The 13,847-nt window shown below is 39.0% G+C and overlaps 2 protein-coding genes and 1 long non-coding RNA gene across 8 annotated transcripts; 1 reads left to right on the forward strand and 2 right to left on the reverse strand.

Moving 5' to 3' along the window:
• Window positions 1-213: 213 nt before the first annotated feature.
• On the reverse strand, window positions 214-3,462 carry LOC127004193 (gastrula zinc finger protein XlCGF57.1-like). Of its 2 annotated transcripts, none has more exons than XM_050871702.1 (2): window positions 2,771-3,462; window positions 214-2,726 (listed from the first exon to the last, which is right to left on the reverse strand). In XM_050871702.1, the coding sequence occupies exon 2, from the start codon at window positions 2,504-2,506 to the stop codon at window positions 1,229-1,231; it is 1,278 nt and encodes a 425-aa protein (XP_050727659.1). In that variant the 5' UTR covers window positions 2,507-2,726; window positions 2,771-3,462; the 3' UTR covers window positions 214-1,228. The 2 variants fall into 2 exon arrangements, with proteins under 2 accessions (XP_050727659.1, XP_050727658.1); XM_050871701.1 differs by having other exon boundaries at window positions 214-2,677; window positions 2,727-3,462.
• Window positions 3,463-3,770: 308 nt separating this feature from the next.
• LOC127004194 (uncharacterized) lies at window positions 3,771-9,900 on the forward strand. 3 transcript variants are annotated; one of them, XR_007757684.1, is made up of 5 exons: window positions 3,821-3,889; window positions 6,588-6,710; window positions 7,166-7,301; window positions 8,673-8,778; window positions 9,761-9,900. It is a non-coding gene; the product is annotated as an uncharacterized LOC127004194 (long non-coding RNA). The 3 variants fall into 3 exon arrangements; XR_007757682.1 differs by lacking the exon at window positions 6,588-6,710 and having other exon boundaries at window positions 3,771-3,889; XR_007757683.1 differs by lacking the exon at window positions 6,588-6,710 and having other exon boundaries at window positions 3,771-3,889; window positions 8,676-8,778.
• Window positions 3,884-13,794, reverse strand: LOC127004189 (protein O-linked-mannose beta-1,2-N-acetylglucosaminyltransferase 1-like). 3 transcript variants are annotated; one of them, XM_050871685.1, is made up of 16 exons: window positions 12,679-13,794; window positions 11,861-12,074; window positions 11,238-11,397; window positions 10,998-11,113; window positions 10,468-10,665; window positions 9,749-9,974; window positions 9,457-9,593; window positions 9,150-9,214; window positions 8,721-8,882; window positions 8,085-8,183; window positions 7,447-7,645; window positions 7,096-7,283; window positions 6,370-6,469; window positions 6,099-6,170; window positions 5,641-5,750; window positions 3,884-5,197 (listed from the first exon to the last, which is right to left on the reverse strand). In XM_050871685.1, exons 1-16 carry the CDS (start codon window positions 12,690-12,692, stop codon window positions 4,498-4,500), a joined length of 2,760 nt encoding a protein of 919 aa, XP_050727642.1. In that variant the 5' UTR covers window positions 12,693-13,794; the 3' UTR covers window positions 3,884-4,497. The 3 variants fall into 3 exon arrangements, with proteins under 3 accessions (XP_050727642.1, XP_050727643.1, XP_050727644.1); XM_050871686.1 differs by lacking the exon at window positions 12,679-13,794 and having other exon boundaries at window positions 11,861-12,660; XM_050871687.1 differs by lacking the exons at window positions 3,884-5,197; window positions 5,641-5,750; window positions 6,099-6,170; ... (2 more) ...; window positions 7,447-7,645; window positions 8,085-8,183 and having other exon boundaries at window positions 8,683-8,882.
• Window positions 13,795-13,847: the final 53 nt, after the last annotated feature.

Consider the following 13,847-nt stretch of genomic DNA (forward strand, 5'->3'; position numbering starts at 1 on the left):
TGTGTGTGTGTGTGTAATAATAAAGATAAAAGGAAGAGGAATCATTAACAATATTGTGCATATGTGTACTACTTTGTAGTTTCATTTATTATGCATGTAGCATCTTTGCCAGAGATTAATAGAACCTTTATTATATACTGGAGTTCATGGTAGTTTTCCAGCAAATCCCGTATATTTTATAGATTTATTAGTGCAGGATATAAAAGGCATAAATGTACTTTGGAAGTATTTTATTTGCTCTTGTACTTTTCTTCAGTATGTATAAGCATTACACAAGCTATTACATAATGTATACCTATATTTCTGCATCTATCTATCCAAGAATTTTGATTACATTTGATTTTTCTATCAACCAAGAATTTTGATCACAATGATACTTCACTTTGAACAGCTTTGGTAATATGACAAACTCACCGAGTTTCATAGGGGTTTGTGTGATGAAGTTAGGTTGTGAGGTAACGTCTGTAGAACCTATTTATGATTATATACCTTACAGCAAGGACTGGATTCATGGACAAAGATTCAATTTGACCATTAATTTCAGAAACAATTATACAGTGACATTAACACAAAAGATTTGGGGCACAGTCCCCTCCACAAAGAGAAAAGATAATGCACAATTCTATCAAGATACAAGAACAGATTAACTATGCACATATTATTCATGAAGCTGAATGTTTTTGTGTGGCTGTGAGTGTTGGAAGGGAGCAAAGCCATTCATAGGTGACTCGTGGAGTCATGGTGGGACTGCCCCATGGCAGCAGGAATGATTTGGGGCTGGCAATGTTACAGCAAAAGGGAAGAGGGGGGATCAGCATCTTCTGGTCAGGTGAGGGTGCAAGTGTGTTCTAAGCAACAAATAACAATCATCGATTAATTTGTTGTCTTCAAGGTGTTTACTGTATTCACATACATATTTCAGCAATTTTAGTGTTATGTAACAATCATTTGCCTGACAACTAGCAGAGGAGTAGGTAACTCACTGTAATTATGAAACTTAACAAGGGTCAAGATTCTAGAATCTAGACCAAAATGCAGCTGACACATCTGTGGAAAGTCACTCATTAATATTTCCCCTTTTTACTCTTGTGACTCCTCTACTTTTAACACTTCAGAGATAAACCTTCCTTTGTCTTACATGATTTACCTCTCCTTCACTTGCCTTTCCCTACAAAGCTCAGCTTCTGCTAACAACCTGGTCAATATAATGACTGTACGTAGACACACTTCAAAAGTGGGTCTTCACGTGTCTAGCAATTTCAGATTTTGTCTTAAAGAGCTTACAACAAACATCACACTTGAACTCTCTAATATCATAGTGCCTTAAGATGTGTTCATTAAGATGTGATTTCCTACTGAATTTCTTCCCGCACTCTTCACATTCATGACTTTTTACACCAGTGTGTGTAATGCTGTGTGCATTAAGGTAACTCTTGTAACTAAATTTTTTTCCACATTCTTGGCATTCATAGTTTTTTATGCCAGTGTGTGTAAGGGTGTGTTTATTAAGGTTGTTCTTCTGGTAGAATTTTTTTCCACATTCTTGGCATTTATAGTCTCTTACACCAGTGTGTATTAGGGTGTGTGTATTAAAGTTGCTCTTCTTGTTGAATTTTTTTCCACATTCTTGGCATTCATAGTTTTTTATACCAGTGTGTATAATGGTGTGTTTATCAAGGCCACCCTTGAGGCTGAATTTTTTTCCACATTCTTGGCATTTATAGTTTTTAACACCAGTGTGTATAAGGGTATGTCTATCAAGGTCACACTTCTGGGAGAATTTTTTTCCACATTCTTGGCATTTATAGTTTTGTATACCATTGTGTGTAAGGGTGTGTTTATTGAGGTTACTCTTTATGCTGAACTTTTTTCCACATTCTTGGCATTCATAGTTTTTCACACCAGTGTGTGTAAGGGTGTGTGTCTTGAGGGTACACTTGTGGCTGAATTTCCTTCCACATTCTAGACATTCATACTTTTTTCCGCCCATGTGTGTAAGAATGTGGCTTTTAAGGTGACTCTTTTGGTAGAATTTTTTCCCACATTCTTGGCATTCATAGTTTCTTACAGTAGTATGTGTAAGGGTGTGTTTATTAAGGTAACTCTTCCGGTAAAATTTTTTGCCACATTCTAGACATTCATAGTTTCTAACACCAGCATGTGTAAGGGTGTGCTCTATAAGGTAACACTTCAGCATAAATTTTTTTCCACATTCTAGGCATTCGTAGTTTCTTACACCTGTGTGTGTGAGGGTGTGTCTATCAAGGACAGCCTTCTGGGTGAATTTTTTTCCACATTCTTGGCATTCATAGTTTCTTACACCAGGGTGTGTGAGGGTGTGTCTGTTGTAGTTACCCTTCTCAGTGAATCCTTTCCCACATTCCAGACACACAAACTTCCTCTCTCCTTTATTACTGAAGTTGCCAACAGCAAGTTGCTTCGTCTGATGACCACTGACCCTCCTGTCCCCTGCAACAGTCTGTTCCTGCTTGTCTTGGCCACTCATGCTGCTGTCTAGCCCTGCAGCCTCCTGCTAGGACTCACAGTAAACCTTGTATTATTTTGGCTAAGGTCAACCTAATTTCAGGATGTTCTTGTTGCTGAAAGGCTTCTAGTGGGCCCAGTGAGGCAGCTGAATACTCTAGTTTGGATGTTGACGTAGCTGCAGGGCTCCAACCTTTGCAGGGGCAGCTCCATGAGTGTTGACGTGGGTGCAGGGCTCCAACCTTTGCAGGGGCAGCTCCATGAGTGTTGACGTGGGTGCTCCAACCTTTGCAGAGTGTTTCCTGAGTGTTGACGTAGGTACAATAGCACAGAGCCTTTTCAGTGTTTGGGGGGGCTGCTTAGACCGCGGGACCACGGCCTTTCGTTTTCTTCTTCTTCTAGAGTATCTTAGAGCCAGGAGAGACCCGCCAGCCCGTTGTCGTTGTGATGTAATGGCAGAGTTCGGCTTCTTCTTCTTTTAACCTGTAACGCTTTTTGGGTCCTCCTCCTCTTGATCGGTCCTCTCTTCTTATTCACACACTTTCCTTTTCAATAGTAGCTACGTATAAACTTTCCTCACCGCGGTAAATTATCGTATTGAATTCTGATACCAATATTTGAGGTGCTATACATGGCAGATAAGTTCATTCATGGCTATTTTCACGCTTTTTTTAAACTTTACTGTACACTCTCTAGCTCCTATATAGTTTACCGAGGGTACTTCGTAATCTTAACAGTAAATTATTTGTTTTACTATATACTGCCAATAAATTAATTACTTCTTTTAATACCGTCAAGATCAAGATAATTGTCGTACATCTGATCACTTTATTTAGTTTTTGTCAGTGATGTGGAGACTTCAACAATATCAGCAAATAAAATGGTTAAGTACATTTATTTTGCATTATTACTAACAAGTTACTTCCAATTTAACTTTTTTTTATTATTTGAATATCCTCTCTCTCTCTCTCTCTCTCTCTCTCTCTCTCTCTCCCCGAAGGTGCATAAAAACTATAGTATCCTCGCCTCGGCCAATGTGCATTACTCCAATTTAATCAAAAAAATATAGTTACATGCAAAACGTTAAGTATCGATCCTTCAGGAGTTTAATATTCTGAATTAGATTAGTTCTAAGATCCCGCTAATCTGCATTTGAATTTGTTTAATTTTTTTTTACCAACTGTATTTATTTCATAGCTGTATTTTTTAGTCTAGTTACCTATAGCATATGCGCCTCCGTGGTGGAATGGTTAGCGTGACTTGCGACGAATCTTCGGACCTGAGCTCGAATCCTGACCCGGCCAGTCTGTGTGTGTGTGTGTGTGTGTGTGTGTGTGTAAAAGTCCCATTAAAATCTTTCACACCATGTCATCGTAACATCTCTGGCCATATAGCCTATCTTCAAGTACGTATGACATTTTAATCTTCAATGGCTTATTACAAATATGTGTAGATTTTTTGTTAAAGCCGATTTTTTTACAGCAAAGGATCTAGGCTTCTTGAGGTTCAGTGGTACTCCTTCTAGTTATTTCAAGACTATTCTCTGTGTCTTCTATATTACCTAAGCTACTTTTTCTAGCAGTGTTTTGGCAGATATTGCACTGGTATTGAGGAAATTAAGAGGTCCTATAAATATATATATCATCCTCAGCATTTAAAGATTCACTGTCAATCAGAAACAGAGAAGTCATGGTACTCTGCAAGGAGATTAGGTTAGGTTTGGTCCTCTGTTGTCAGGGAGGGATGAGCCAGAGGTGTCGTACAGATGAGTTTGCTTTCCCTCACCTTCCTTCTGCTGTATTGAAGGATCAGTGTGTGGAATGTAATTTTGCCTCAAGTCTTCATGTGGTAGGTTGCTAGTGTACGTGAGTGTGAGTCAGATCTAATTCCATATATAAATAAGTAACGAGACTTGAATTTTTGGTCTCAACGGTAAAGTAGTTTTGCCTGATGGTGGTATAGAAAGAAGTCTGGTTATCCTCATTGCCTAGAAAAGCAGCTTGAATCGGTGTCCTAGCTCATGCTGAAGGTGTTTTGAGTTTGTTCATTGTTTAAAGAAAATGAAGACTGGTTTTCCTTCTTCTTGACACGAATGTCAGTCTGGTTTACTTCACTGATACCAGGAAGGGCAGTTTGGTTTACTTCACTGATCACAGGAAGGGCAGTTTGGTTTACTTCACTGATACCAGGGAGGGCAGTTTGGTTTACTTCACTGATACCAGGAAGGGCAGTTTGGTTTACTTCACTGATACCAGGGAGGGCAGTTTGGTTTACTTCACTGATCACAGGAAGGGCAGTTTGGTTTACTTCACTGATCACAGGAAGGGCAGTCTGGTTTACTTCACTGATCACAGGAAGGGCAGTTTGGTTTACTTCACTGATCACAGGAAGGGCAGTTTGGTTTACTTCACTGATATCAGGGAGGGCAGTTTGGTTTTGTTCCTGGACGTAAAAATCAGTATGGTTTTGCTCCTGTCTGATAAGGGTTGCTTGATTTTGCTCATTATTGATGTCAAGGGCAAACTGGTCTTCTTCACTGCCAACATGAAGGGTAGTCTGACTCTTTTCACTGTCTAATGGTATTTCCAAAATACTATGGAAATCTTGAGGTGGATACACATCTTCCCTCTTTGATTCAAAGTCATAATCCAGGAATGTTTCCATCTTTGGGGTTGCCCTTAGGACAGGACACCCTCTCTGCAGGTAGTTGTGACTGAAAAAGGCAAATTAGAATGTCAAAATATGGGTCAGAAAATGAGGGACACAGCTTATCTCAAATACATTGCTTGCAAATAAAGTCACTATTCACAATTTAGTCCTATAAGGTGTTAAATACACCTGTAACCATTATGCATCAACTATAAACAATGCACATATTGAGGACTCTCTTTATTATCATTAATTTATTAATCAATATGAGACAGCAAATTATTTTTTTCATGTAATGTGAGTGGTGCTTTAATATTTTGGCAATATTTCACTACAAAATATTTTTTCTATGGCTTTTCAACAATATCAGGAAGTAAAATGGTTGAGTATATTTATTTTACATAATTACTAACAAGTTATGTATTTCTAATTTAACTTTTTTATATTATTTGAATATCATCCTACTAAACATTATGTATGCTAGTGTTAACTAATGTAGTTTCTTACCTGTACTTGGAATAGGGAACACCAATGATAAGAATGAGTGAATGATAGTAAGGCACCCTCCATAGAGCATAGTGACCCTCGCGAATGTCTCGATTCCACAAACCAAGGGCCTGTTGACACACAACACATGCTTGAATAACACTGTCCCTAGATACTCTATATCTCATGCATCCCCTTCAAGTACTCCTCTCTCAAGGTTATCTCCCATATTGTTTAACTCAACCTACTGTAGGATGCTGCAAAATAAGTGATGTATGTCAAACTGAAATGAAACGTTTAAGAAGTATAAATCAAATACAAAATTAATATCTAGACAAAACAACATTCACTATGATTTAGGTGTTTAAGTGATCGCCATAATAATCTGATTTCACCATCAAATATTTTCTCAGCCACATTATCCTACAAAGCTAAGAAGGTTCAGGAAAATAACTGTTTATCCATACTAAAACACATACCTTTGAAACCAGTCGAAAGGCAGATTTGTCAAACAGACTCCTCATGTGGACGCAAACTGCAAAGACTCCTCCCTGTCATCAACAAAGGGAATAAAAATATGCAAGTTAAGTTCATTATGTTATTATGAATGTGTTTGCATTGTATAAACAAAAGTTATTCTTTCCATACACTCTTCAGTTCCAAAGATTTATATTTCATCCACACAAAATTTTTACTCTCATATATAATATTGTGTATATAAGTTTTTGACATCAGCTATTGACAACTCACCTCCCTGGGGAAAGAAAAACTGAAGAGGTGGGTGATGTTGAGAGGCACGGCTGATGACAGGAGTGCCTTCATCTCTTCCTCATAATCATCTTTCTTCATCCTAAAGAAGTATCAAAAAGACTATGTACATATGAACTTGTATATCCTATTGAAATTAATGGCAGCCCTAAGGCTGAATTTCAGAATAGTAATTTTATTTTATTTTTTTCATTGTTTAGACAATCTCACACCAATGAGACTAAAAAGTGTGAGTGTATGCAATGGTTCCTTCAGAAGCTGACAGTATCAAGCAAAGGAATGGCCCTGCACAGAATTTTATGTGCCCATGGTATGCACTCCAAGTAAGAGCAGACATATTATTCTAGAACTTGCATTAAAAAACACATTGTATATTTTGGCACATCGTAATTTGCATAAAATGATTATTGCATTTAACTTATGCAAAACATAATGCCTTCCATATAATGTAGGTGTAAAACTAAAAAAAAGTACTTATTATCTTATGCATGTTATGCACCTGACAGGTGCCCTACGCATTATTATCCAGATCCAGATCTTTAATTTGAGCAAGTTATGCATTAGAGATCAAGAGTGGAGAAAGGTGTTGGAAAAACAAACCTCTACAGTGATGCAGGTTTAGAATATGACTAAACTAGAATATTTGTCTTCTAGCAATTTTAGTTTATGTTTGCTGTCTATATTATTTATTTGTCTTGATGTGCTCACCTAGTGACATTAAGTTGAATATCAGTAGAGTGAGAGAATGCTCTATTCAGAAAAGCCTTCTTTGCATCAGGACCTTGAAAGTGTACTCCTGCCACACCTAAATGGGCTGTGCGTGGCACCTCAGGAATCACCACCTCCCGACCCAGGCGCACCACGTCTGTGCCCATCCAGTAATCCCAGTCAACAGCCTGTGGAGTGATAAAGAGGTGAATTATTGTTATTAGTACATAAAATATTCCCTTGTCCCCTACTCATAACACAAGCCCATCTATTACTATTCATGTCCCTGCTGATGGACTGCAGAGACATTTTTAAGTTATTTAAGCAAAACAAGGCTAGGCATCACTTTACCACATAGACTGGAGGCCATTTGGGCAATGTCTCTCTCAGGAAATCCCTCTTGACCATCCATCCATATGCAGGAAAGGAGTGTACACGGGTAAGTCTAGTTGGGTCATGTGCAACGTGGTTGTACGAGAAATGGGAAAAGGCAGAAACTGCATAGATGGATTGGTCCTCATCAAGCAGCACTGATGTCTGCTGCATGTACCTGCACAGCAAGAACAATCATCACCATCAACATCCTCCTTAACCCATTTCCTAAATCAGGCAGGATGGAAACAGACTCCAATGAATTACTAAGACATAGGCTGTTGCATACTAGATCAAACATTGATAGTATAAAATGTTCTCTTTTTTTCTCTAGGCCTACATTTTTTTATAAGAGAAGTATTCTTTCACCTCCCCCTAACCATTTCCCTGAGGATCATACAATTCTTTTCCACAATACCTTTCTTCCAGCAGTCTCTTTTCATCCATTCTAATGTATTACATCTCAGCATATGTTTCAGGATTTGAATCTTACATTTTCATAAAACATGCAAATATTCAACAGCAGTACTGTAAAATATTATAAATTGGCAATATGCAGCATGCAAATACTTTCGTGTTACTCATATCCATACAGCATGAACAGATGGCACACTTACATGATGAAGTCAGGAGAGAGCATAAGGTCTTCCTCAAGGATGATGAATTTATCAACACTAAGAAGGTTTAACGCCCTGAATAAAGCAAACCTCAGGTGCCTGAAAAATACCAATTAAAAGAATTATTCAAAAAGTGAGGAAGGCCAAACCCAAAACAAAGATCACAGCAGCCGCATTTATCAAGCAGATCAGAGGAAAGAGAAGCAGTACACTTTGTGCTTTCGACTCCTATCAAACCCATGTCTTTCTTTGGTTAGATTGAGGTATTCATTGCTGAAAACTGCCAAAAATACAGTCCTTGTTTGTCAGAATCTAGTGGTGTTACAGAACAGCATGATATATTTAAATACTATACAAACACATTTTTTAAAAGTTTAAAGTTACAAATTTCCAATAAAAATAAAAGCTGCAAATTTGGTTTCTGGACACATATTTCACACAGAGTAAAGACCGTGAGGCTGTTGTCCCACCCTGATTTCAAGTTATCTATTTCAAACCATAAAACTACTGAAAATATGACTGTATATACACTTGCATAAAATGGTCTAGAATAAAAGTCAGTGATCCAGTTTCATTTCTTTTCCTCAGCAGCGTCTGGACTCTGGTAATCTAGGGTAGATGGATGCTTCACCTCACCTGGATATGCGTGGGGTCCAATCACCTTCAGGCTGGTGAATCTGGTATTTGAGACCAAGTAAGTTAACTAGCTTAATAGTTTCTAGGTACTCAGGTCCATCCACTGACACCATGATCTGATCCAAAGTCACGCCAGGTTGAGTCATCAGTTGTCGCAGTAACCTGGTTAGGGAATATGGAGAATCATAAACTCCATTCACAGCTTACGTTATCTCCCAGCTTAACCTTTTCCCTATTCGCTTTATTAATGTTATTTTTTGCTCTCCATCCTATTTTTGCAAGAAATGGATGGAAGATGACGATGAAGGAGAATGTGGAAGATGGTTACACAAAAATTATGTATCAATAACTCTCTCTTTAACATTTATTCATTAGTAAAACCTTTTAATGATTGCAAAGCCAGGGACTTTGGGTGAGACTGTCACACACCTGTAAAGATAATGTGGGCGACTGCTGGCCATGATTACCACACCCAAGTCTTCCCGCCACATCTCCTAGATAAAAAACAGATTTAAGTCTATGTAGTGCACCACTGGCATTCCTATTCATTAAGGAAGTTGGCATATAGTACTCTGGTATCACTGATATTTAACAGGAATTATTTTTGGAGGATAAGATTAAGAAAATATCTAAAGTCGTCATGGAAACCTTAATTTCGTACAAGCCCCCTTCTCACAGTACAGATATCAAGCAGACTCATAATAATCACATGGTAAATGTAGTAACCAGAACTCACAGGCTTAGTTATGTTGGCTGGGATGGATGCAATGAAAGGTGCAGAGCAGGAACACAGATCACCATATCCATCATAAAGTTCACAAAAGTGTTGTCTCTTGTTCCAGTTATCTGGCCACTGCCTGCACAACTTTGGTTCTGTACAAAAATGTTATTCATCATATGCTCCATACATTTAAATGTCATCTCACTGTGAAGGAAAAAGCTTAAACAGAAATTAACACACTGAAATCAAATTACAGCAAAGACACATTTGGCGACTAGTTGGTGCCAGAGAAATCAACATTCCTAACCTTTCCATTTAGGAGCTGGCAAAGTCACCTCCAAGTGCAAAGGTGGCAGGACTTTTCCATTGGCAGCACCCATAATGTTTGTGACCAAGCCTTCACCCAGCGTTGAGCCCCCAACACGCCAAGCCCAGGCCCACATGTCTCGTGGCCTGAGGTGTTGGGCAGCAAAGGATCCCAACAGTGAGAGGAAGTCTCTGACAGGAGCCCCAAAGGGACTTGAGAAACTTGGCTGAAAGAGAAATTTAGCATTAAAATCATTGAAGGTTTTGGACTGAATATGATCTCCCTCTCTAGGTCATTCCACAGTTCAGTGCATTTATTTGGAAATCTATATTTCTTGATATTTTTCTAGCGCCCTGGCTCCAGTTTTCTCCCATGTCCCATTGTTGCTCCCCTCTCCACCTCCCACCTCCTATCAATTTTGTCTACTCCCATTTACATTGCAAAATCTAGGCATTTATACAGTACTTGTGTGCATATCCTCTATCAGGAAGAGTTAAGGAAGCTAGAGCTCATGGAAAGAACATGGATAGTGTACTTCAGTCACCAAATACTACAGCACATGAAAGCTCGACTCCAACTGTCAAGGGATCTACAATACCCCATTATCAGTCATGCCATCTAGGAGCATTCATTTCACTCTTATCCATCATCTTATGACTTATGACAGTGGAGCGGGGCCTGAAACCTCATCAACGGTAAACAGTTACATAATTAATTACATATGCAATCAGAAATGCAATCCGCTCCTCTGTCAACTTGCTGAGGGTTTCTTCCAGCTCTAGATCCACTAAGTCCGTGGTGAAGTGGGTGGTGAGAGTGGCCTGCTGAGTGTATGGGTTCACCACCCTCAGAGATAGCACTGCCTCTGGGGGTACCAGCTGCCAGTCATCATTTGATCTGTTGTGTCGCACTGATACCTGCAAAGAAGAAAGAGCAATTATTGATACTTATTATTGCCTCCACATGTAATTACTGTATTAGCTTCATTCACTTGCAGCTACAGTAATCATTCATAATCAAAGTTAGTAAAGGTACTCAAGGTCATAAACTAAATTCAGGTTTAGCATGAATTCCATTGTACATTTTTGCTAATTTACATTTAGTTTTAGAACACAGATAAATTTATGAACCCAGTATTTTACCCATTACATAAAAAACTGGAAGAATGAATGGAGAACAGAGGGAGCTGTTCCGACTGCATATCTTGTCCTTTGTTTGATTGGAATATTTAGCATTTTAGGACACATACCATTGAACTGTTATGACGGGCAGCAGATGTAAGGACCATAGCCATGGGTTGGGGGTCACCTGCCTCGGGAAGTGACCAGTCCAGCATCACCTCCACAGGCCGCAGCGTTTCATCCTCTGGGTTGTGGACAGAGCAAAGGAAGGAATATAATGTCACTTCATGATTATATTGACAGCAGTGTAGTTATATTATATAACACTGAAAATTAACGGAACCTTCAAAATTATATGTGATACTGACCTTCAAAATCTTCAACAGTAATATTTGTGAAATTCTTGAGGCTGACTGTCCACATAGTTTGGTTGACAGTAATGAAGCTGAAGGAAGTGGTGTTAAGTGAGGCTTTATTGTATTGGAGGCGCACAGGTATGTGTTTGTCCCCAACCACAATTTCTTGAACCTGAAGTGCAAAATTTTGAACTGTAGCATGCTGACATATTCTGAAAGCCATATGTTTTAGCTTATTACACAAACTTCTAGAATATATGCTTTCCCTTCAATATAATGGGCCATTTCAAGATCTTATGCCTGCTGATGCTGAAGTAAAATACACCTGCATTATCTTAAATTATCTTAGGACAAATCTATCTATGCATTTAAAATTTGCTGTAATAATGAAATTTTCTTGGTCTTTTTTATGATGAGGCAAATGTGTCACCAACATGACTGGCTTATATGTTACTCATTAGAACAACAACTACCACAGAGAGAGAGAGAGAGAGAGAGAGAGAGAGAGAGAGGAAGGAAAATACACACAAATACGCATATACCAGAGGAAGGAAGGAAAACACACAAATACGCACTTACCAGAGGAAGGAGGGAAGGAACACACACACACACACACACACACTTAATTTACTTACATTTCCTCGGTCATCAGCACGCGCGTACCCTACCACCACTTGGTCGTAGGTGAGGCCCACGTTGGCGAAGCTCTTTTCATCTACTTCAAACTCCTCTGCCTGCGTGCTATTGTCTGGCTGCATTACCGTAAGGCTGAGCTTCATACTTCGACCCTCCACGGCTTTGAAATTACCATTTCCTACGAGCGCCGCCACAGCCAGAGGAAACGCCCACCTGCAAGCATTAAGTTCGAGTCATATTATGAGGTCATATTATTTGTTTGTATGCTGGTTTAACTGATTGTATGTCTGTGTGTGCTTATACGTATAATTTTATCTGTAAATGAGTGTGTGCGTGTGTGTGTGTGTAACTTAATTAGCACTCTCTCCTCTCTCCGTCGATCTTAATTTCTTCCTCCTTTCTATCATGTAGACCCAAATGAACGATCTTTCTCTCCCTCCCCTTATTTCTTTTTCTCTATTTCCTCTTTATCTCCAAAAATGTAGTGTGTTCCTATAATAGTACCCACGCCTTCAGGAAGAATGTAGAGTGATATGAAGACCTTAACTCACGATAACCATATAGAAGAATTGTATCCATGTATATAGTAGCTCAGTGTTTTATTCTTATGGACGTTTTGTAAAGTTTTCTAGCCTTAATTTAATTGCATACAGGTGTTCGCGTATGTGTCATGCTATTAATTACACCTTTCTCATCTTTTACTTTATTTTTATGATGTGCTGTTGAGGAAATGCCAGTTGCTCCAGTTCAATGACCATGCAAGAGGAGTGTATTTGGATGAACACATAGATGAATAATCGACTCAGAAATATCTCACCCACTGCAGTACATTTTTGCTGATTTCAAGGCACGTTCCACCTGTCACGTCAACTATATTTCCAAAGCCTGAAAAGAAGATTAATCGGGCTTTGATGAGTGGGTTTTTTTCTCGTTCACGGTACAGAAGAGTCAAACTATAGCAACCATGAGGGCCATAAAAGCACCCCTGGAAATGCCCCGAACTCCCATGAAAGCCTTGTCAAATACGTGTGCTTGGGGACTGTAATGTTTATAAATATGGCCCCAGAGATAAAGTTAGCCTCTGGCCGCATCAGTCTCAAGGCACAACACAACACCGGCAGCAGGAAAAGTAATAATATAAATGAAGTTTCCTGGTTTAGGTATACCATGGGAAACTCTACTTCAGTTCCCCATCACCTTTCGCGCTTAGGATAAATGATTCCTCCCTTTTTTCCTCTCTTCCTCCTTTCTCCTTTCCTACCATGCATACCTAAATGAATTATCTTTCTCTCCATCTCTTTGTTTTTTCTCTCCAAAAATATGTCTAAGATTGGAGGTAAAAAATGCACCTCTTCTCTGTCAGACGGTTTTGCTCATTCACACTCTTCTCTCCCTCTTTTCTCTCTCCTTCCTCCTCTTTCTCCTTCCTACCATACATACCTAAATGAATTATCTTTCTCTCCATCTCTTTGTTTTTTCTCTCCATTTCTCCTTTCTCTCCAAAAATATGTCTAAAAGTGGAGGTAAAAAATGCACCTCCTCTCAATCAGACAGTCACACTCTTCTCTCCTCTCATACCTCCGTTATTTCTCCTTCCTCCTCTTCCTCCTTTCTCTCACTACTTCCTCATTTATTCCTCCTTCTTTCCATGCCTCATTTACGTCCCTAACTCCTCCCATTACGTTCCCAACAGCATATATAAAGAGCAGCAGTTACATTCACGCTAACCTCGGAAATTAATTAAGTCTACTGTGAAATAGCTAACTGGCCCTCCTCTTTTGGATTAACTAATGCACGTAAATATTGCTGGAATACGAGAATTTAAGTATGGCAGAGAGATAACTAAAATTATACAGGTGATTCTGAATGAGATGGGACGTGAAATGAATGTGAAAGGAGGAAGAGGAGGAAGGAGAGATAACGGAGGGAGAGAGGAGAGACGAATGGACGAGGGATTGAGGCAGTGAAAGAGTTCTTGGAGAGTAT

The sequence above is a fragment of the Eriocheir sinensis genome, chromosome 27 (genome assembly GCF_024679095.1).
Source record: "Eriocheir sinensis breed Jianghai 21 chromosome 27, ASM2467909v1, whole genome shotgun sequence".
NCBI lineage: Eukaryota > Metazoa > Arthropoda > Malacostraca > Decapoda > Varunidae > Eriocheir > Eriocheir sinensis.